This window comes from Lepus europaeus, chromosome 18 (assembly GCF_033115175.1).
Source record: "Lepus europaeus isolate LE1 chromosome 18, mLepTim1.pri, whole genome shotgun sequence".
In the NCBI taxonomy this organism is placed as follows: Eukaryota; Metazoa; Chordata; class Mammalia; order Lagomorpha; family Leporidae; genus Lepus; species Lepus europaeus.
Window position 1 is genome coordinate 18,441,385 of NC_084844.1, and position 19,618 is coordinate 18,461,002.

At 56.9% G+C, this 19,618-nt stretch overlaps 1 protein-coding gene across 2 annotated transcripts in view; it reads right to left on the minus strand.

The window, feature by feature from the left end:
- Nucleotides 1-4,694: 4,694 nt before the first annotated feature.
- Nucleotides 4,695-19,618, minus strand: part of MAP3K14 (mitogen-activated protein kinase kinase kinase 14) — a 47,882-nt gene continuing 32,958 nt past the window's right edge. For both annotated transcript variants that reach the window (XM_062216825.1, XM_062216824.1), the window contains 10 exons: nucleotides 13,867-13,996; nucleotides 13,514-13,645; nucleotides 12,950-13,054; nucleotides 10,831-10,994; nucleotides 10,246-10,396; nucleotides 7,997-8,326; nucleotides 7,733-7,839; nucleotides 7,261-7,405; nucleotides 6,353-6,453; nucleotides 4,695-6,141 (listed from right to left, as the gene is read on the minus strand). In XM_062216825.1, coding sequence (XP_062072809.1) covers nucleotides 5,977-6,141; nucleotides 6,353-6,453; nucleotides 7,261-7,405; nucleotides 7,733-7,839; nucleotides 7,997-8,326; nucleotides 10,246-10,396; nucleotides 10,831-10,994; nucleotides 12,950-13,054; nucleotides 13,514-13,645; nucleotides 13,867-13,996 — 1,530 coding nt within the window. In that variant the 3' untranslated portion in view covers nucleotides 4,695-5,976. The remainder of the gene's footprint in view (nucleotides 6,142-6,352; nucleotides 6,454-7,260; nucleotides 7,406-7,732; nucleotides 7,840-7,996; nucleotides 8,327-10,245; nucleotides 10,397-10,830; nucleotides 10,995-12,949; nucleotides 13,055-13,513; nucleotides 13,646-13,866; nucleotides 13,997-19,618) is intronic.

A 19,618-nucleotide genomic window follows, 5' to 3' on the forward strand; every position in this document is an offset into this window, starting at 1 on the left:
CAACCAGTGGGTGAGGGCTCTCTTTCTCTGTCTCTGTTTCTCAAATAAATGCTTAAAAAAAAGTGCAGGTTGGAGTTCTTGGGAAGTGGATGGCAGACAGGGTGCAGTTGAAGGGAGGGATGGCAGGGGAGGGGCACTAAAATATCTAACTTTGTGGGATGCCAAGAGATTCTGTCTTAAGTTGACAAATAAACAAACACGTAAGTCCACTGGGTTGGTGTTGAGCCTGGTTAAGACGCCTGTGTCCCCCATCAGAGTATCTGGGTTCACACCTGTGCTCCTGAGTCTAACTTCCTGTTACTGCAGCCTCCAGGAGTCAGCAGTAATGACTTAAGTACTTAAGTCCCCACGGCCCACATGGGAAACCTAAATTGTGTTTCCAGCTCTTGCCTTTGGACCTGGCCCAGTCCTGGCTGTGTGGGCATTTGGGGAATGAACCAGCAGATGAGAGAGCTCTCTGCCTGCCTTCCTGATTCTCAAAATTTTTAAAAAGTTTGTTTATGAGGTGGGGGAGAGGGGATATCTTCAAGCTGCTGTTTACCGCTCAAATGCTTGCAATAGCTGACAGGCCAAAGCCAGGAACCAGGAACTCCCCACATGGGTGGCAGGGACCCAGGTACTTGGGCTATGATCTGCTATCTCCCAGGGCTGCACATTTTGCAGGAAGCTGGATGGGAAGTGGAGGTGGGACTCAAACCCAGGCACTCCAATATGGGATCCCGGCATCCCAAGCAGCATGCTAACCTGCTGTGCCACAATGCCTATCCCCACATAAATTTTTAAAAAATGAAATCTAAGTATACATCAATTCTACAAAGGAATCAGCAGATCTAAAACCAACTGAGAGCATGGGGGACTACAGTGTCTGTAGAGCAGGAAATTGGTAATATCTGGAGCTAAGAAACCAAGACGTAGCCTGTAAGCTTGTAGAGATAAGAAGGCAACCAGGCAGAAAACAGCTCAGGTCGCACAACCGTGGTTGCTGGGAGGATGGAGACAGAGGTGTGGTGGGGCCGGTTTTTTTCTCCCTGGACAAGCTCTTTAGTAGGGCTGAACCACCTGCGTGTATTTCTGTGATGAAGTTACAAGAAAATTTTGAGCTCCTAGCCAGGCAGGGAGCAGGGGGCGGAGGATGCATTGCTGAACGCAGTCCCCACCCCCACATCACGCTCAAGCCCGTGGCTGAGACCCTGGGAGCCTCTCAAATCTCTGTTCCTTGCTCGAATTGCCCCTGCGCTCTGGACCCAAACTCCAGTCACTTGCGTGCGCACTTTTCCCTAAGAGGACTTCAGGTTCACTCTGCTCAAAACTTTCGGCATCCCTTGTGGGAGGTGAGCCGCCTCTTCTCTACGGGATGCCCTCGGTTCCCAGCCCACTGCGAGGGGTTAGGGGCTGCCCCCCGCCTGCCCCTGCAGCCTCCATCTGGGCCTCAGATAGACCCTAGCGGGGTCTGTGTGCTGCTCCCTTTGAACCTCTCATCCCCAGGTGGGTGCTCAGCAAATATCCTTGCCAAGAAATGAGTCCCCGTTTCCTGCCCCAAGCTCACACTCTGTGCAGGCAGACTCTGGCGCCCCCTGTCTTTATTTGCAGCCTCTCGTCCAGTTACACAGCCCCCCACCCCATTCGCCCTTGACTCCGGCAGCCAGATGAGAAGCCCAGCTCCACTGAGTCTCCCTGTGATGCTGACCTTGGACACACCCCTGTCCCATTGCCATTGCCATTTCCCTCATCTCTCAGAGCCAGAGCCAGCAGAGATCTGCACTGGGGCTGAGGGTTCAGGATGGACACAGGTGCTGAGCGCCTCACGCCTGGAAGATGCGGGGGCCCCAGCCCCTGTGATGTTATGGCCACGACAAGGGGACATACACACGTTCACACGGCTGTTGAGGGCAGCACATGGCCTGAACACAGGTGTGGCTGGCTCCACACCCAGGTGCTAGCCCCTGTGCTCTCACATTTGAGACCGAACCCTCTAAGGGAAAGGCAAGACCAGCCTCTCGTCTCCCTCAGCCCAAGGTGTCCTTGCCTGTCCTTTACCAGAAGAGAGTCACTGAATTGAGGGGGTGGCACAGCTGGCCCTACAAGGTTCGAATCACTGGATTAAAGAAGTTCTTTGTTTCTCTGATAAGATAAAATCCTGCTGGCCAGTGTGGTCCAGAGGGGTTTGGGTAGGGGAATTCCAGGTGTGGGCTGGGAGATTTCAGGTCTGGGGCGGAAGGCGACTCCCACTTACATGTAACCCCCACACCAACCGAAGCCCACCTGGCCATCATAAATTCCCTAAAGAGCATGGCATCACTCGTTAGTGAGCACCACTGGCCAACCGGGAACTTGAACACGAGCAGACCATGCACCTCTCAGCCCCAACTTCCATCTAGAACCTTCATCCCTGCCTCTTCGGGACCCAGAGAAGTAAGCAGCAGCTGCCGGGCTCCGTGCTCTGCACTGTGCAATGAACACCTTTCTTCCATCACCCGTGCCAGTGATCGGCTTCTGCACATTGGGCGAGCAGACCCACAGGTGGGGGTTCTACAGCAACACCTTCAACTAGTTCATTTTTTTAGGCCTCCAGTGGGACCCAGCAACCACATTCCCCTCTCACCAGGGCCCCTCACAGACCCCAGAGCGAGCCTGCTACCTCACCTCTGCCCTGGGTCATGCCCAGTGATCCAGCCTCGGCTTGCTTTCCTCCCTTGGCATCCAGCTGCCTCGCCCCACGCTCGAACTGCCTGGTTTGCACAGCTGTTCTTAAGCTCAAAACCCCTCCGGCAAAATCCAATTCGTGCTGGAAAGCCCAACCCAGCGGTGCCGAGACAGGCTCTCTGGGACAAGCCAGGGGCCGCCCACCCTTCCGACTCCGCGGCTGCTCTGAAAGGTGCCCGCTAGGTGCCGCAGGGTGATTTACGTTGTCTGCGTCAGCTCGTTAGCCCTCGGGTTTGGGAACGTGGAGAGGGGCTCTCTGGTTACTGATTCTCGGCACGTTTGTGCGCTGGCCCACGTCCTCCTGGGAGGGAAGAAAGCCCCGATCCAGCGGGAGTGGAGCTCCGCAGAGCAGTACAAGCCCCCAGGAGCTGGACACACTTGTGCTGGAGACGGCTCCTCTCCTCTCCAGCCCCACAGGCCCAACAGGGGCAGCGCGCCGTGCCGTTGGGATTATCTTCAGTCTGAGAGAGTTCACGAGTGGTAGCCTGGGCACAAGCCCTCTGCTCTCCCTAGACCGGGGATCCCTTCCAAGGCGCTGCTCCTGGGCCGAGGCTGCACCCCGCGGGGCCTGGCTGGGCAGCACTTCCCTCCCTGGGGCTCGGGTTTGCGAGCGGGGGCGGAGCCTTGCTCCCTCACTTTCCCTTTCCCTCCCGCCCCCGCCGATCCCGGCGCCAAGCCTGCTCCCACCTGTCGCCCCCATGCTGACCGAGGCTCTGTCGGGGAGGCGGGGAGCGGTCAGGTGGCTGCTGCCCCTCCGCCTCCAGTGCGCTGTTTGCCTTAGTGGAGGGCGCTGGAGATGCTGAGGTGCCGGCGCTGTGATGCCCCCCCGCCCCGACCCCCGCCTCTGTGACGTCCCCGCCTGCACTGCGCCCGCCCGTAGGCTGCAGGGTGGAGGGCGCTGGAGACTCAAAGGGGGCCGGCGCCTGTGACGTCCCGCTGCGGAGCAGGGGTTAGTCCTCAGGTCTCCGGGGAGCACCGTGGGTTTGGCCGAGGGAGCCCCCTAGTGAAGGTGGTCGGGCCGTGGCCAGAGTCCCTCTGCGAAGACCTCGGATGGTGAGCGCAGCACGGCTAAGCCGGGGCTCTGCAGGCTGCGCTTTGTACCTGCTGTGGGAGCCCGGGGCCTGGGTCCTGTGGCTGCACGCACATACCGGCGCACCGCTTTACCGGGTGCGGAGCCAGGTTACACAAGGCGCCCCATGTGCCCTGGCACCCATCCTGACAAGCGCCCTTCCTGCGGTCAGAGCACTGGCTCCCAGGGTCACCTCTGCTCCGTGCGGGCTCTCAGAAGGCAGAACCAGTTCAACTCCCTGGATGTTAGGCCACAGGGCAGGAAGGGGGTGGAGGGCATGTGCTACTATTTACCTGTTTATCCTGTCTGGTCAGGGCCCAGGACCCTAGCTCCTTTTAAAAAATATTTTCAACTTCTTTGAAAGAGAGAAGAGGGTGATAGGTGGACAGAGAGGGATCTTCCATTTGTTGGTGTGCTCCCCAAACGCCCACAACAGCCAGGCTGGGCCAGGCTGAAGCCAGGAGCTGGGAACTCCCACATCGGGGGCTGCTGCCTCCCAGGGTACATATCAGCAGGCAGCTGGATGGGAAGCAGGCGCTCTGAGAAGGGACACACGTCCCAAGTGGCACCACTCGCCCGGCACTCTGTCCCCTTGCTTACTGTCGTGGTCCTGAGTGCTCCAGTGCAGGGACAGCACGGGGCACAGGCCTTGGCGCCCGCCTTCTCCTCTCAGCCAGGCAGCGGCTGGCCAGGAACCTCCCTGCTGCCACTGGGTGGGCATCTTGCCCAGCTGGGCCGAATGATGGCCCCCAGGTGGGACTGGGAGCGCCCACCAGGAGTGGCAGGAAAAGCAGCCTCACTCAGACTGAAAATAGCCCTGGCCCCAAACCAGGGGAAACCTGGAAGGTTCCCATGGAGCAGGTGGCAGGCAGGGTCGGGAGGAGAGTGAGCAGGGCAGAAGAAACACCCATGGCTAGGAACACATCACCCCAAACTTTATTGCTCGCAAATTCTCTCCACCCCGAACTCCACAGTACCAAGGCTGCAGTTCCTCATGTGCTGGGGGCGGGGCCCCTCCCTGGGAGCCGGCTGGCCCTGGGGGAACAGCTGGACAGAGGCCACCACGGCGAGCGCGGACATGCTTCTCCTGAGGAGTCTCAGCGCCCACCCCCAACAATTCACAGTTGATTTAATGCTACATGAGTCCCGAGCAGCTCCCCCAGAAGCGTGGCTGGGGCGGTGGGGAAGGGGTGCTCATGGGAAAATCTGGAAGAGGTTTGAGGAGTCACGTGCCCGAGTCGAGCCCGAGGCCCTTTGCCCCATCCCCTTGCCTGCCTGCGCCATGCAGGGCCACTGGCTCGCCTGGAGGGCTGCCGGGAAAGTGCTTTGAGCTCATCAGAGTGCAACGTGGAGCTGGCAGTGCCCTGTGCCCGGGGCAGTGGAGTGTTTCCAGGGGGCTGGCGGGCTGGACGCCGACTCTGTGGCCCAGGGAGCAGCAATGCTTGTGTCTGTTGCTCCCCGTAGCGCCCAGGTGCCCCACCTGTGGGCTGCTCCTGCCAGGTGGGCCTCTCGTCCTCCTCTTTGCAGGTGAGGGATCAGATGAGTGCCAGCCAGCTGGAGGCAGGGGCTGGGCCTGCTGCTCCGGGCAGGAGCGCAGCCCAGCAGCAAAGGCGGATGTGCTTGGGGGCTGAGGACCACTTCACTCTGTCACCTTCTCTGGTCCTTGCCTGGACCGGAGTCCCACTCAGGCCCTGTGCTGCAGTGACCTAGCAAGTGTGCTGTGTTCTCTTGGTGTCAGGCACTTTCCTCCTTGACTCGCGAAAGGGAGGGGCAGACAGCCAGGGAAGGGTGAGAGGCCCCACAGCTGGTTCTGGAAGCCCTGGTGTGGGCCTTTGGCGCTGCCACCCTCCTCCCTACGGCAGGTGTGCTCTCCCCTGACTGCCTGAGTGGCCACCGATCCCAACAGGCCTGACCCACGCTTCCGGAGCAGGGCAGAGAACACCCTCTCTGTCCCTGAGGGCGGAGTCCTCTGGCTCCTGTGGGCACAGTGTGCTCTTGGCTGGGCTGCACAGGACTAGGCGGGGAGTCCTGGGAGGTGTTTGTGACCCTTCTTCTCCCAACGCCCCTGGCTGCTACCAGCCCCTGGTCACGGCGGCACTGAGCCAAGGGATAGCAGATCCCTGGAGACAGCTGAGCCTGTGTCTCCGCACGGCACCGAGAAGGAAGGCCACGGGGGCAGGATGGAGCCCGAGGTGGAGGCAGGGCTAGGGCCTGTTCTCCAGCTGGCCGTGCTTGACCCTCCAGCTCCAGGCGAAGCTGCCATCGGGGGCCAGGGTGCACTGCAGGTCGATGCCCGAGTCTGGCACCTCCATGTCATAGCGAACAGGCTGCCCGTCTTTGGTCACCAAGCTGAAGGCTGCGGCTGGGATCTGGGGAGTAGAGCAAACCAGGGGGCTGAGAGAGGTGCAGGACTGAGAAACCTGGCAGCGCAAAGCTGATGGCCCCGATCACGCTGAGATAGCTGTCCCCAGCCTAGGGGGCAGCTCCAAGGACACTGTTTGCTTTTCCCTGGAAAGCTCAGGGAATCCCATCTGGCCCAAAGGTCGGTCCTGAGGACCCCAGGCACCACTGTCCCCTTACCTGGCTGCTGATGCCAGTTGCAATGTCTCCCACCTTGACCCGGTGAAACTCTCGGATGTGCAGGTGTTCGCCATTGAGAGACTGTATTTGGACCTTCACACCTGGAAGGTAGGCAAGGTGATGGTCAGTAGTGGCTGCTGGCTCCCCCAGAGCAGAGTTCTGGCAGTGGCTGGGGAACCCTCTGCTACTCTGCCGTGTGTGTGTGTGTGTGTGTGTAGTTAGGTACAGCTGTGCTAAAGTGGCAGAGGTGACTCCAGTATTATACACCTGCTAGGTCTTTCTGGCTGTGCACAACTGAATTTGGCCTGCACATTGCTAAGAGCTGAGGCCGGCTCCTATGGGGAAGTAGTTTTCCTACTTGGATTTGAAGCAGAAAGGAAGGGAACACAATTCTTAATTCTTAAATTAGACAGTGGGCAACCCAGTTTGTTCTCTGGGTCAAAGCCATGTCCGCCAGGCCATGGGGGCCTGATGCCATGAGTCACCCCAGTCATGGGGACGGACAGGGAACTGTGAGTTGATGAAGCCCATGTTCTAGCAAAGTCATGACCAAAGCTGTGCACCAGAGCCCAACACTCCAGGGCTGAGGTCTTGCTTACAACGCCCATGGGCCCTGTGCCTTCTTTCTCCCTTCAGCAGACATTCACTGCTCCGACTCTTGTCTCTGGGCTAGGAGAGACTGCTCCCCTCCCCAGCAAGGTCCTTCAGCGCCCCACCGCCCCTGGGCAGTGAAGGCCTTTGCTCTGCACCTGACTTACTGGCTGGAGACCTGGCATTCTGGACACCAAGTGCCTTCCTCTCCACCCCTCACCCCCAACTCCCGCTGGGCCAGGGGAAGGACTTCAGCCCTTCAAGGATCCCTCAGGCCAGGCAGCCTGGCTGCCAAGCAGGTGAGACTCCGACTGTACCGTTAAAGTAGCTCGGGGTGTCAGTGGGCCGCCCCCGGGCCAGCACCATGTTCCAGCTGGAGCTCCGAGCCTCTGCCTGGCTGCCCCACGAGTGCACACCAGAACTCAGGGTGTCTCGTGAGCTCTGAGAGGCCTTCGATGGGTTCTGAAATGAGAGTTGGCACAGACTGAGCCCCTGGTCCTCCCTGGGGTGAGGAGCTGTGCAGGTACTTGGCTGTTCGGGTGGGGGCACATGAGAAGGGGAGCAGATCCCAACTCCCCACAGCCCTCATAGTTAAACCCCTGCCCTAATTCCCAGGGCGCTGAAGATGAATAGTCTCATTCTAAGAAGCCATGACCCCCGTCCTGGTGAGGACCCTCCGAGGAGAAAGGGGTGGCTCAGTTCCCCTCTCTTTCCCCACCATTTGCTCACAGCTGCATGTAGCCATGTGGCTCCATGCCAGGGCTGGGAGGTGCATGATGGCCAACTCACCTTCTCGCTGTCATCTGACAAGGAGAGGCTGTCGACGCTGAGGCACGAGAGAATTTGTTCCTGCTCCTCCAGGGAAAATGGCTGAGACAGGCTGTTCAGAAACAGTTCTGCGGGGAGAGGCAGAGGACGGCTGTGAAAGACTGGGAGGAGGGTGCGCGTCGCCAGGTATCTTCTTGCCCACAGTACAGGCTCGTGGGGGAGGCAGGGGCCAGGGCTCGGGGAGTCACAGCCTGCGTGTGCACCTGCGTGTATGTGCATCTGTACCTATTTCCAGCTGCTGCAGCTCCTGCTCAGGGAAGGTGGTCTTCCGCTCTGGTGAGCTGGGGTTTCTGCCGGGGCTTGGGTCCAGGGAGGACAGAGGCAAGGGTTCCCATGTGCCAGACTCCTCCTCGCTCAGGTTCAGGGTTGGAGACTTGTTCGGCTCTGGGGGCTCTGGTGGTAGTGGAGGCTGGAGCTCAGGAGCCCCACCTGTGGTGTCCCCCGATGAGAGCTCCCTGGGCTGGGCATGCAGGGCCTCCTGATAGCTGGCTTGGTTTGGTGGGGGAGGCCTTGGTTCTCTATAGTCTCCCCTCCAGGGGCTCTGCAGACCGCCCACTGCAAAAGAGAGTATGCCGGGCTGAAGTGGGGCTGTGCCCACACATGGATGCTGGACCAAGCCAGAGTGGCCTCTGAATAGGGGTGGGCTGGAGGACAGAGGAGGGGGGACCCTGCCGAGACCCCACCGTGGGAGACAAGTAGGAGGGCAGTGTGTGTTCACCAGGGAAGGCCTCTTCTGTCACACCAGGAAGAGGACTCCCTTTCTGCCTTGTGTTCCATTTTCCTTCTAGGTATCAGTAGGACATTTCAAAACTATACAATCAACCTTGCCTACAGCTTTTGTTAAGAACAGGAGATTTTAAAACAGCTCTGGGAGACCGGGCATCTTGCCTGGCGGTTAAGATGCCCATACCCCACGTGGAAGTGCCTGGGTCTGATTCCCGGCTCTGGCTCCTTACGAGCTTTCTGCCAATGCAGACCCTGGGAGACAGTGGATGATGGGTCCTTGCCACACATGTGGGAGACCTGGATTGCATTCCTGGCTCCTGGCTCCAGCCCTGGCCCAGGAACGGGGCTGTTTTGGGCATTCTGGGGAATGAACCAGCAGACAAGGAGTTCTGTCTGTCTCCAGAGGGGGCCGCTCCAGTAAGGGCCAAACAGATGGTCTGTCTCTGTCTCTCAAGTAAAACAAAAAACTGAAACCCAGGGGCCGGCACTACACAGGGTAAACACAGGGTGGCATAGCCGGTAAAGCTGCCGCCTGCAGTGCCGGCAGCCCATATGGGCACCAGCTGAGTCCCGGCTGCTGCACTTGCGATCCAGCTCCCTGCTAAAGCGCCTGGGAAAGCAGCAGCAGATGATTCAAGTCCTTGGGCCCCTGTATCCTCGTGGGAGACCCGGAAGAAGCTCCTGGTTCCTGGCTTTGGATCAGCCCAGCTCTGACCATCACAGCCATTTTGGAAATGAACCAGTAGATGGAAGGTCTCTGTCTCTGCCTCTCTCTCAAACTCTGCCCTTCAAATAAATAAATAAATCTTAAAACAAACAACTCCATACATTAAAAAAACAAACAAAAAACAAACAAACAAAAAAACACCAAAAAAACCTGAAACACAGCCCCAAAATAAAGCAGCCCTGGGGCAACACCAACTCAGAGTGCCAGGTGAGCAGGCCTCCCTGGCCGCCACCCCAGCGTGGGTGCTTTCCGAGGGCACCCCTTCTTGGGCGTGGGGGCGGGTTCACCCTGGGGCCTTTCCTGTAACTAAGCTGCCATCTCTCTGCGGGAGGGGCCAGGCCCAGTCTCTCCTGTTTGGTTTGTTTCCCTTCCATTCTTGCGACCACTGCCTGCCCCAGGTGACACCGACAGGCCATCTTTGATCACGCCCTTGCAAAATGTGCTTTTGTCGTCCACGGATTTTCAGTTTACAAGCAAGGCCCTGTGTCCCAGGTCTCGTCCTGGGGCGTGCTCTCTCCCTCGCACGAGGCCTTTCTGATCTGCCTGAGCCGCCGGGACAGGCAGCAGCTTGAATTGCTGGCTGCGGCTCCAACCTCCTTTGTCTCTCTGCTCTTTCAGTGAGGGACCCCTCTGGTTCCCCTCTAAAAATGAGGCTGCTCTGGTGTCCCGCTTGTGGATCTGGTGGGGATTCCTTTGGCCCACACCTGCTGCCACCCACCTTCGATTTCTGCAGTCCAATGGCTGTCACATGGTGCCTGGCTTTCTTGTGCATTCTCTGCTCCCTGATGAGTGTGAGCCCCCCACCCCCCACCCCCGCATGCTCAGCCCCTCCCCCATCTCCTGAGCCTGGGCTACACCCACACCCACCATGGCCTCAGCCTCCCTGACCCCCTGAGGCTGCTGTGCCCTGTACAGAGGTCAAGGATTTTGCTCTTGATGGCTACCTGCCCTTCCCCCCTCAGTCACAGTTCCCTGCCCCTACGGGGGGGGGGGGGTGTGTTAGTCAGTGCTGGGCTCTTACCTTGCTGCAGCGCCCGGCTGACCTGCCCCCCCAGCTCTGTGGCGGACGCTCGGCGGGTGGGCTCTTTCCTCAGCCCCTCTTGGATGGCCTGGACTGTGAGGGGGGCACAGGAGGGTGGGATCTCCCTCACGGGTGGAGGTTCACTGGCAATCTGGGGGCCAAAGGACAACACGTGAGGTCTGCTCCCCCCGCCCTCTGTCACCTCCCAGCACACGGTCTCTGATCTTGCTCTCTTGCTCTCCACCCACCCTGGTCCCCTGTGCTGTATTGGGGTCTATCACAAGGAATAGGGACTTTTGGCCAGAGCCCGGGTGAAAACATTTCCTAAAAAAAAGGAGAAAAGAAGCCAGGAAGGACAGGCAGGGCCAGGGAGTAGGTCGCCCAGGTGCCCTGGGCCCAGGGAGGGCCGGATGAGAGCTCAGACCTGCCAGGGAGCCAGGACACCCTTCCAGTGGGTACCGCTGAGGATCCCACATTACAAGGAGGCTTCCCTCCGCTCACATTGCCACCGAGGCACAGCCAAGACAGGGGCCCCTCAGGCCTGCAGCCTCGGCCCTGTGGCCCTGGTCCCGGGGCGGCACTGACCTTGAGGCAGAGGGGCCCTCGGAAGTACTGGGTCCAAGGGTGGCAGCCGTTGAGCATGTGCAGCATCATGCAGCAGCTGCTCCACACGTCCACCTTGGCGTCGCAGGGCCGACCCGTCACCACCTCTGGGGCCATGTGGGTCTCCGTGCCAGGGATGTAGTCCCCTGAGAAGGCCAGGGCGAGATGCCTGTGAACTTGGTGGGCATGAGCCCAGGCAATGGCCAACCCAGTCAGTCCTTGGGGACCCCTGACTTTGTCTCTGTTAAAGTTCTTTTTTTAAAGTTTCATGTATTTGAGAGGCAGGGTTACAGAGACAGAGGAGAGAAAGAAAGAGAGAGAGAGAGAGAGAGGTCTTCCATCTGCTTGTTTACTCCCCAAATGGCTGCAATGGCTGGGGCTAGGCCAGGCCAAAGACAGGAGCCAGAAGCTTCTTCTGGGTCTCCCACCTGGGTGCAGGGGCCCTAGCACTTGGGCCATTCTCCACTGCTTTCCCAGGTGCATTAGCAGGGAGCTGGATCAGAAGTGGAGCAGCTGGAACTCAAAGTGGTGCCCACATGGGATGCTGGCGCCACAGCACCAGCCCCTATTAAAGTACTTTCAAAACAATAATCCCAAGTCACAGCTGTCAGGGATGAGTGAAGCCGGGGACTTCGTCGGGGCTGGGCCAAGGCATGCGAGTCTATCAGCTGGAACCTGGCTTGCCCCATGGATCAGACCTTGATGTGCTTTTTAAAAATGGAGGGGGAGGGATGTGTCGTTGTCGTGGTGCAGCAGGTTAAGCTGCTGCTGATGTCTGCATCCCATAAGGCCGTTGGTTCGAGTCTCGGTTGCTCTACTTCCAATACAGCTCGCTGCTAATGGCCTGAGAAAGCAATGGAAGATGGCCCGAGTGCTTGGGCCCCTGCCACCCATGTGGGAGACCTGGATGGAGTCCTGGCTCTGGCTGCGGCCTGGCCCAGCCCTGACCATTGCAGGCATTTGGGGAGTGAACCAGTGGATGGAACATCTCTTTTTCTGTCTTTCCTTTCTGTGTAACTTTGCCTATCAAGTAAAGTGAATAAATCTTAAAAAAATGAGGGGGCTGGACACTGAATGTGAGGTTATAGAAGACTGATTACTGGTATGATGTTTCTAAAATACTGGTGAGTGAAAAAATCACAGAAAATTTATAAACAAAGACAGGAAGGATCAATAGCAGATGGGAACAGTTTTTTCTCTGATGATTTGTATTTAAAATTTTTGCTTAGCTCTACTTCAAAATATTTTAGAAAAGATCTCTCCCCCCCCCCTTTTTTGGTAGTACAAAAAAATCCACTGAAGTTCTTCTAAGGCAGAGGTCGGCTGTCCATGTCCGTCTACATCTGTGGTCTCAGCTGGTGCTCAGAACGTCTCAGACGCTGCAGCATTTTGGAGCTTTGGATGAGGGATGCTTAACCGATAATTCCGTAAGATCGTGTTTTCTTTTGGCCAAACTGAGATTACTTTATGTGTTATGCTACACACACACACACACACACACACAGGGCAAATCTGTGTTACAATGGCCTTAACTGGGCATGGGAAAAAATAAATCCTGCAATTATCTAAAATACACATATCTCTCTGGGCAAGAGGAACAGTGAGAATTTTTTCTTTCTTTCTCTTTTATGCAACTTAACTCTGTACTTGCTCAAATACCTTATAATGGGCATGGGTTATTTTAATAACCAGAAAACTAGAAGTTAAAAACAGTTCACAGAGCCCAGGCCCCTTGGTCAGTGTGCCCATGGTACTTCCAGATATGTGTGCTCTCAGAGACACGGGGTCCCTCAAAAGGGCAGAAAAGAGGGGAGGAGCCCCAGGGGGGCTCCAAGGCAGAAGGCCTAGGGCCCAGGGGGAGGTACTGGCCTTGCCACTTTGCTCCATCCATAGTGGGAGCATCAGCATGCGCACCTGACTCCATTACTGCATTTACCGTAGGATGAGAACAGCCTAGGGTGGCTGCAGGGTTAAATGTACTGGTGGACAGCAGGAGTGCCACGGCTTCTCCCTCATGCGAAATCCAGGAGGCACAGGGGTGCGCACTTGGCATTAGCTCCTGGCTATCACCATTGTGGGGAGGGGCTGCCTGGGGCCTTACCTGTGAGCAAGGACTTCCCCAGGCCATCGGGCTGAAGGCACACGGCATGGCCAAAGTCACAGAGGGCCGCACGGCTCCCATCACTGGACAGGAGCACATTGTCAGCTGCCAGCCGGATCAGGGAGGAAGAGCGACAGGTGAGTCACGTCGGGTCCTGGCCCACCCTGGATCCTCTTGGCCTGGCCCGCAGTGAAGTCATTGTCTGGCTGAGCCCATGCAGCAGCTGTGTTATGATTTGTTAACAGTCATGGAAGTGAGGGGGGCACCAGTGCAGGCCAGGGGCAGATGGCACCTTGGGGACAGGAGCAGGGTTTCCTCCTTGGAACTCTGCCACTGTCCTCTGCTGTCCCCTTTCCCAGTGGTCATCAATGGGCAGGAGCTCGCACCACCCACTGGCAACTGCAGTGCTAGGGCTGAGGGCTAGAAACACCACCCCCTTCTCACTGGGCGCAGACCTGTTAGCCTGACTCAGGCCCTCCCCATGGAGACAACCAGGCAGGCCTAGAGCTGGGGGAAGAGCAGGCAGGAAGGTGTGGGGGAGGAGGCTGCGAAGCTGCACCTCACCTTTGACATCTCCATGCAGAATCCTTCGTGAATGCAGGTATTCCAGCCCCTCCAAGGCCTGGCCCAGGTAGTAGAGGGCCCGGTCCTCTGGCAGACAGCCCTTCTGCTTGATGAGCTGGCCCAGCGAGCCACCTAGGAGACCAAAGGCCAGGCTGGACACACGGCTTCCCCGGGCCTCCCAGAAAGCCATGGGCAAGAGTGAAGGGCAGGAAGGGCAAAGCCTTTCTTGTAGGTGTCACAGGGTCAGGAATGTGGAATGTGGGCTGACTGGAAACCAAGGTCAACCTACGCAAGACCGGGGGAAACTTTGGCCTTGAATTCTGAAGAATGAAGAATGGGATGTGGCTGCTTACCTTCTAGCAGCTCCATGAAGATATTGACCCATGGGCCTTCTCTCACGGCTCCATACAGGGGGACGATTCTGGGTGAGGTCAGTCCTGCACAAGCCATCAATTCCTCTGCCCGGAACACCTCGACTCGCACCTGCAAGTGCCCAGAGCTGGCTTGAGTTGGGGTGAGGGAGCAGGCCAGTTCCCTGGCATCCTCTTGGGGACCTTGGTGGCCTGGTGGTAATGCTGCAGCCAGGCAGGGGCTGGCCAGTCTGCCAGCCCTCAGGGACCAAACTGAACACCAAGGTACTCGGCGCTGGGGCCACCTCCTTATGACAGTTTGGCAGGGGGCCGGCACTGTGGTGTAGTGGGTAAAGCCACCACCTGCAGTGCCAGCATCCCATATGTGTGCTGGTTTAAGTCCCAGCTGCTCCACTTCTGATCCAGCTCTCTGCTTTGGCCTGGGAAAGCAGAAGATGGCCCAAGTCCTTGGGCCCCAGCACCCTTGTGGGAAGACCTGGAGGAAGCTCCTGGCTCCTGGCTTTGGACTGGTGCAGCTCCGGCCATTGCGGCCTATTGGGGAGTGAACCAGTGGATGGAAGACTCTCTCTCTGCCTCTCTTCTCTCTGTGTAACTCTGACTTTCAAATAAATACATAAATCTTAACAACAACAACAACAACAAAATAGTTTGGCAGCACTGACCATCTGTGAACACAGTCCCAGAAAACCCACACTCCCTGTCCCAGCTCCCAGCACGCTGCTGCTTTCAAGTCTGCCAAACGCAGGACACTCTTCCCCTCCAGCCCAAATGTGCTGGCAACTTCTAGGACACAGGCCCACGTGTTTGTTAACATCCCTGTCTGCTTCGGCCTCTGCTGCTGGCAGGTGTCCTGGGTCCTCAGTGTCCCTCCCAGGTATCCGTCTCTTTCCCAGACGACTGGAAGGTTCAGGCAGACAGAGCAGTGTTTATTCTGTCTGCAACTGTGTCCCCAGCATCTGGACACAGGGACGCCTGAGGAGGGGCCCCGTGTGCTGGCAGGTCCGGGGTCTCCTCCCTTCCACAGGGAGCAGCAGTGTGGCATGGTGGGAAGCAGCAGGTCTCAGCAGGGTCTACCTGGTTCGGCCACTTCAGAAAAGGCAGCACGCTTCCCACGGACCGCGGGCTTCCTCAGCCACTGGGTGGGGTGGGAGGGATGCAAAGGGACATCTGCTCTCAGCAGAGCGCGGATTCAGGAGGAGGACAACTAGCACCACACCTGCTGACCAATAGGTGCTCAGGAAATGCTAGCTCCCCACTTCCTCCCTCAGCTCAGTGAACACGTCCTTACTCATGGAAGCTCTGAGTGGCATCACCAGGGGGCGCCAGTGGAAACAGGACCAGCTGGCAGAGTTCTGCTGGGAGACTTGTGGCTTGGCAAACAGGAGCTCAGACTTTAGACTTTTGCCTGTCAGTGGAAACTGTCTCTTCTGGTTCCGTGCAGTGTCTGGCTCGGCTAATCAACACTCAGGAACTGTGACTCTTTGTTGGAGTCTCTAGCTCTAAAAGGTCTGAACCTGAGTCGGAAGGAATTCACCAAGAGGACTCGCATGGGCCAATGCCTTGAACATCCCCCACCCAAATGGAGCTGAAGCAAGGCAGAGACCCCCGCAGGTGCCACAGACAGGGAACGTCTGCAGGATTCCCAGCGTGTGCGTGGCACCACGTGAATACCCACTTGAGGTGGCTCAGCTTCAGCATCAGATCCCACACCCCTCAGGGTTCTGCGGCTGCCATGGAAGAGAGGACACTCAGGAGGGGATGGGCAGGAAAGCTGGTGGTGCCCAGTTTGACTTCAAGGTTGGGGAGGCTGCGTGATGCCCAGCTTGGCCCTGTGCCATGAGTTCTGGCTGCTCCAGAGTGGAAGGAGATGCTTTCTTTCAACTTCTGTGCCCTGCCTTTCTGACGGCTGCTAACTTGTTAGCATAAAGACTTGCTATTGGCCCTAACTATATTTAATAAATGGAACTGGTAGGTAATTGTCTTGGCCCAGGGCACTCTGAAAAGATCGCTGAGATATTAAGGGTTATGAAACAAGAAAGTTCAGGAGGGGCAGGCGTTGTGGCACAGGGGGTTAGGCTGCCACTTGGGACACTGCATTCTATATCTGAGTACTGGTTTGAGTCCCAGTTACTCCACTTCCAATCCAGCTCCCAGCTAATGCACCTGGGAAGCAGCGGATGATGGCTCAAGTGCTTGAGTTCCTGCTACCCACATGGGAGGCCTGGATGGAGTTTCTGGCCCCTGGCTTTGGCCTGGCCCAGTCTCAACTTTTGTGGTCATCTGGGGAGTGAATCAGCAGTTGGAAGATCTCTGTCACTCAGCCTTTCAAATGATTAAATCTTAAAACAAACAAACAAAAAGCTGTTTAAGAGCCTCTGGGTTAACTTTTAAATCGGTTAAGACCTCTAGAGTTCCAGCAATGTTTAAAACATTTCTACCCGCTTAGACCAAAGTGGGTGGCAGACGACACATCAAACTACAAACTACGTCAGAAGTCCAGGCCGGGCCAAGGAAGCAAGCTCAAGGGCAGTTCTGCAGGAATTGGGGGGTGGAGGGCAAGATAGCCCCACCTTCTGTGAGGCTGGCTGCCCACTTCCCTCCGCACCCGGAGTTCAGTGTTCTCACATGTAAGGCGAGGGGCTGAACTGTGTGAGGACGTGAATGAGAACTGGTATTTAGTGCCCACTTAACACAGGCCAGGTGCTACGTGAGCCCTTTGGAAGCATCATTTACATCTTACAACAGCCAGCCCACGGGGTGGCGATATCATTATCCCCACTGTTTGAAAGGGAAAGAAAGAGAGTGAGATCAAGCGCCCATCCTGGGGCTTGGTCAGGCCAAAGCAAGGAGCCAGGAACTCAATCTGGGCTTCCCACTTGGCTGGCAGGGACCCAGGCATTTGAGCTACCCCATTGCCTCCCAGGTGCATTAGCAGGAAGCTAGATGGGGAGCACAGCGCAGCCAGGACTTGAACCAGGCACTTCAGTATGGGTGCGGGTATCCCAAGCAGAGTCTGAACATTAAGCTGTGCCAAACACCCACCCAATCATTTCTGTTTTATAGATGAGGAAGCTGACGCCTGGGCAAGTACCGTGTGCAAGGTCACTGAGTACAAAGCATCATAGCCAGGATTTCAGCTGGGGAAACCCGACTCCAGACTGCCAGCCAGTCCACCCCCAGAAGAACTCTCCAGGAGTGGCCCGCACCTCCCGAATGCTTTGCACACACTCAGGAGCGAATGTGGCCAGCAATCCGCCTGTTGCCACCTCCATAAGCTGCCTCCCTCCAGCTAAGCGCCTGCATGCTTGACACGGGCTCTCCCAGTTGTTTTCATCTTGTGTGTCTGATTCCACAGTAAAGAGGGGAGAGCAGCAATTCTGTCAGTTCTCTGGAAGAGTCCAGGATCGGATCTACGTGAAAGTGACTAACACAGAACTGGGCACACAGGTGTGCAGAAGATGTGAGGGCCCACCCACTTCCTCACAGCCATCCAGTCTGCTCTGGATCCTTGCTGTTTTCATCCTAAATATGCTGATGGTCTCTCCTTTGTGTCACAGAAATGTCTGTCACCTGTTACAGCTCCAGCCCCTTCAGGCCAGGCCTGTGGGTTCCACACCTCTGTCCCCAGCCCCTGTACACCATCTGGCACAGAGCAGGTGCTCAAAACCAGCTGGTTCAACTTGGCAAAGGCCAAGGCCATACTATTATATTTCAGTGGCCAAGCCAAAGGGACACTCCCAAACTCCATGCACGAGCCAGATGTCCCAAAATGAACAAGTCTTCACCCTCCCTGGGCCACTGGCCCCTCTGAGAATCTGATAAATGACACGGGCCCTTCTCCATCAAAAATGTGGTGTGCCACAAACATGCGTTTGAATGGAGTTCCAGGAATTCATGGATTCTATTAACCCACCTTCTGACCAGGATAAGAACTTCCACATGTTAAACAGTACAAACACTGTGTATGTACCACCAAGGAAACTCTGCAATGTGCTATTGCACAAAAATAGACCAATCCAATAATGTCTAAGATCTCATTTTCATAAAGGAAACTGCATGTTTATAAATGCATAACAAATCTAAAAACATGTCAAAGGTCAGGCACTTCTGGGGATAGGACTGGGGACAGGAAGACATTTTTGGTGTCCTTTGAATGCTTTTATAACAAGTCTGCATTTGTTTGCAATTGAAAGATCAAAGCATATCTTAAAAAAAGTAAAAACTGGGTGGCTGGGGATAGGAGCAGGTGGTACTGGCGACTGGGCAGGGGCGGGGAGTAAATGGGGAGGGCAAAAAATAAAAAAAAATTTTTAAAAATTAAAAAAGTAAAAACCTTACTTTAAACCCTGGACTTACAGTCAATCAGTATGTGACCCAGGCGAGGGATATTTTAGAACAGAGGATGGAAACTTTTTCTGCCTAGGGCTATGTGTGGATTTGTAACACCATTCGTGGGCCATATAAAGTGATCAGCTTTAAAATTAGCCTGCTAGAGATTTATTGAATTTTGAGCCTTGCCTGAGGTTGCCGTGGCAGGGCCAGACCAGAGGATTTTAAAGGCATTCTACAGGCCGGACGTTCCCCACCCATTCTAGGAGACGCGAGGGAGTGCTGGCATCACCACCTGATGCCACACGTCCTGCATGCTCCTCGGGGAGCACCAGAGGGCACAGCTTGCTGTTCCAGGTGCAATGTGACTTCTGGCACCTGGCCACCGTCCGCAGCCCCCGCCCCGCGTCAGGAAGCTGTTTCTCCTGAAGTCTTCCGGCTCCTAATGGCTACCACGTCTACCCCCTGGCTCCCCTGAGAGAAAGGAGCTGCTGTCTGCCAGCCAAGGGAGCTCCCTTCCCAGCCCTGCCTGCTCCGGGGTGGGGAGGAGGTGCAGCTCTGGGTGGGCCCGGCTCTGGGGCTTCGGAGTCCCTGCCCTGTACTGCTGGGGAGTTAGAAGTGGAGTGTTTTCCTCCTCACTGTTAGGGCTGTTTGTTTGGTTGCTTGGACTCGCAGGACCTCAGTGGCTAACAGCTGAGAAGCCAGTGACTAAGCTCGCAGCACTGGGTGCCTGTCCCTAGGACACTTCACACTCTCTCACCTCCTCCCACCACCTCTCAGTGGGGACAGCTGGGCCTTCTCCGGTGGCCTGGGGAGGGGCACTGCCGCTAAGGAGGTCAGGCACGTGGCCTTGGTCTCCGAGTAGCAGAGGATGAGCCACACTGGCAAGAACTCACACTGTTTTGCCAGTGGGGGTGGTGAGGGGAGAGCTTGCTTATTTGACCCAGTCTGCCTGACGTTTGGGGTAACACCTGCAGACAGCCCCCTCTCAGTCCACCACTCTGATGGCCAAACTCAGAACGTAACACCCTAGCCCTTGTACAAACCCAGGAAGCAAGGTTTGTTCACTTCCAGTTGTCTCCTCACCGCTTAAAGCCACAGGCACCATGGCCTCGGTGGCAGAGCCCACTATGCACAGGGCTGACTGTGCTGCCTCTGGGCTGGGCTATTTGGTCCCTTTCCTTTTAGGGATCAGCGTCTTTGACATGACCCACCCGAAACAAGCTCCACCTGAGCTGCGTTTCCCCTGCCCAGGGACCAAGGAAACAGTGCACAGAATATCCTAAGGTGGCGCCCAGGACGAGCTGAGTCAGCGGCATGGAGACAGATGCCGCACCCAGAGGGCTGGGGGTCCGCGCTGCCGCCACCTCCCAGGGGGGCCTGGGCAGTGTGAGGTGTCAGGAGG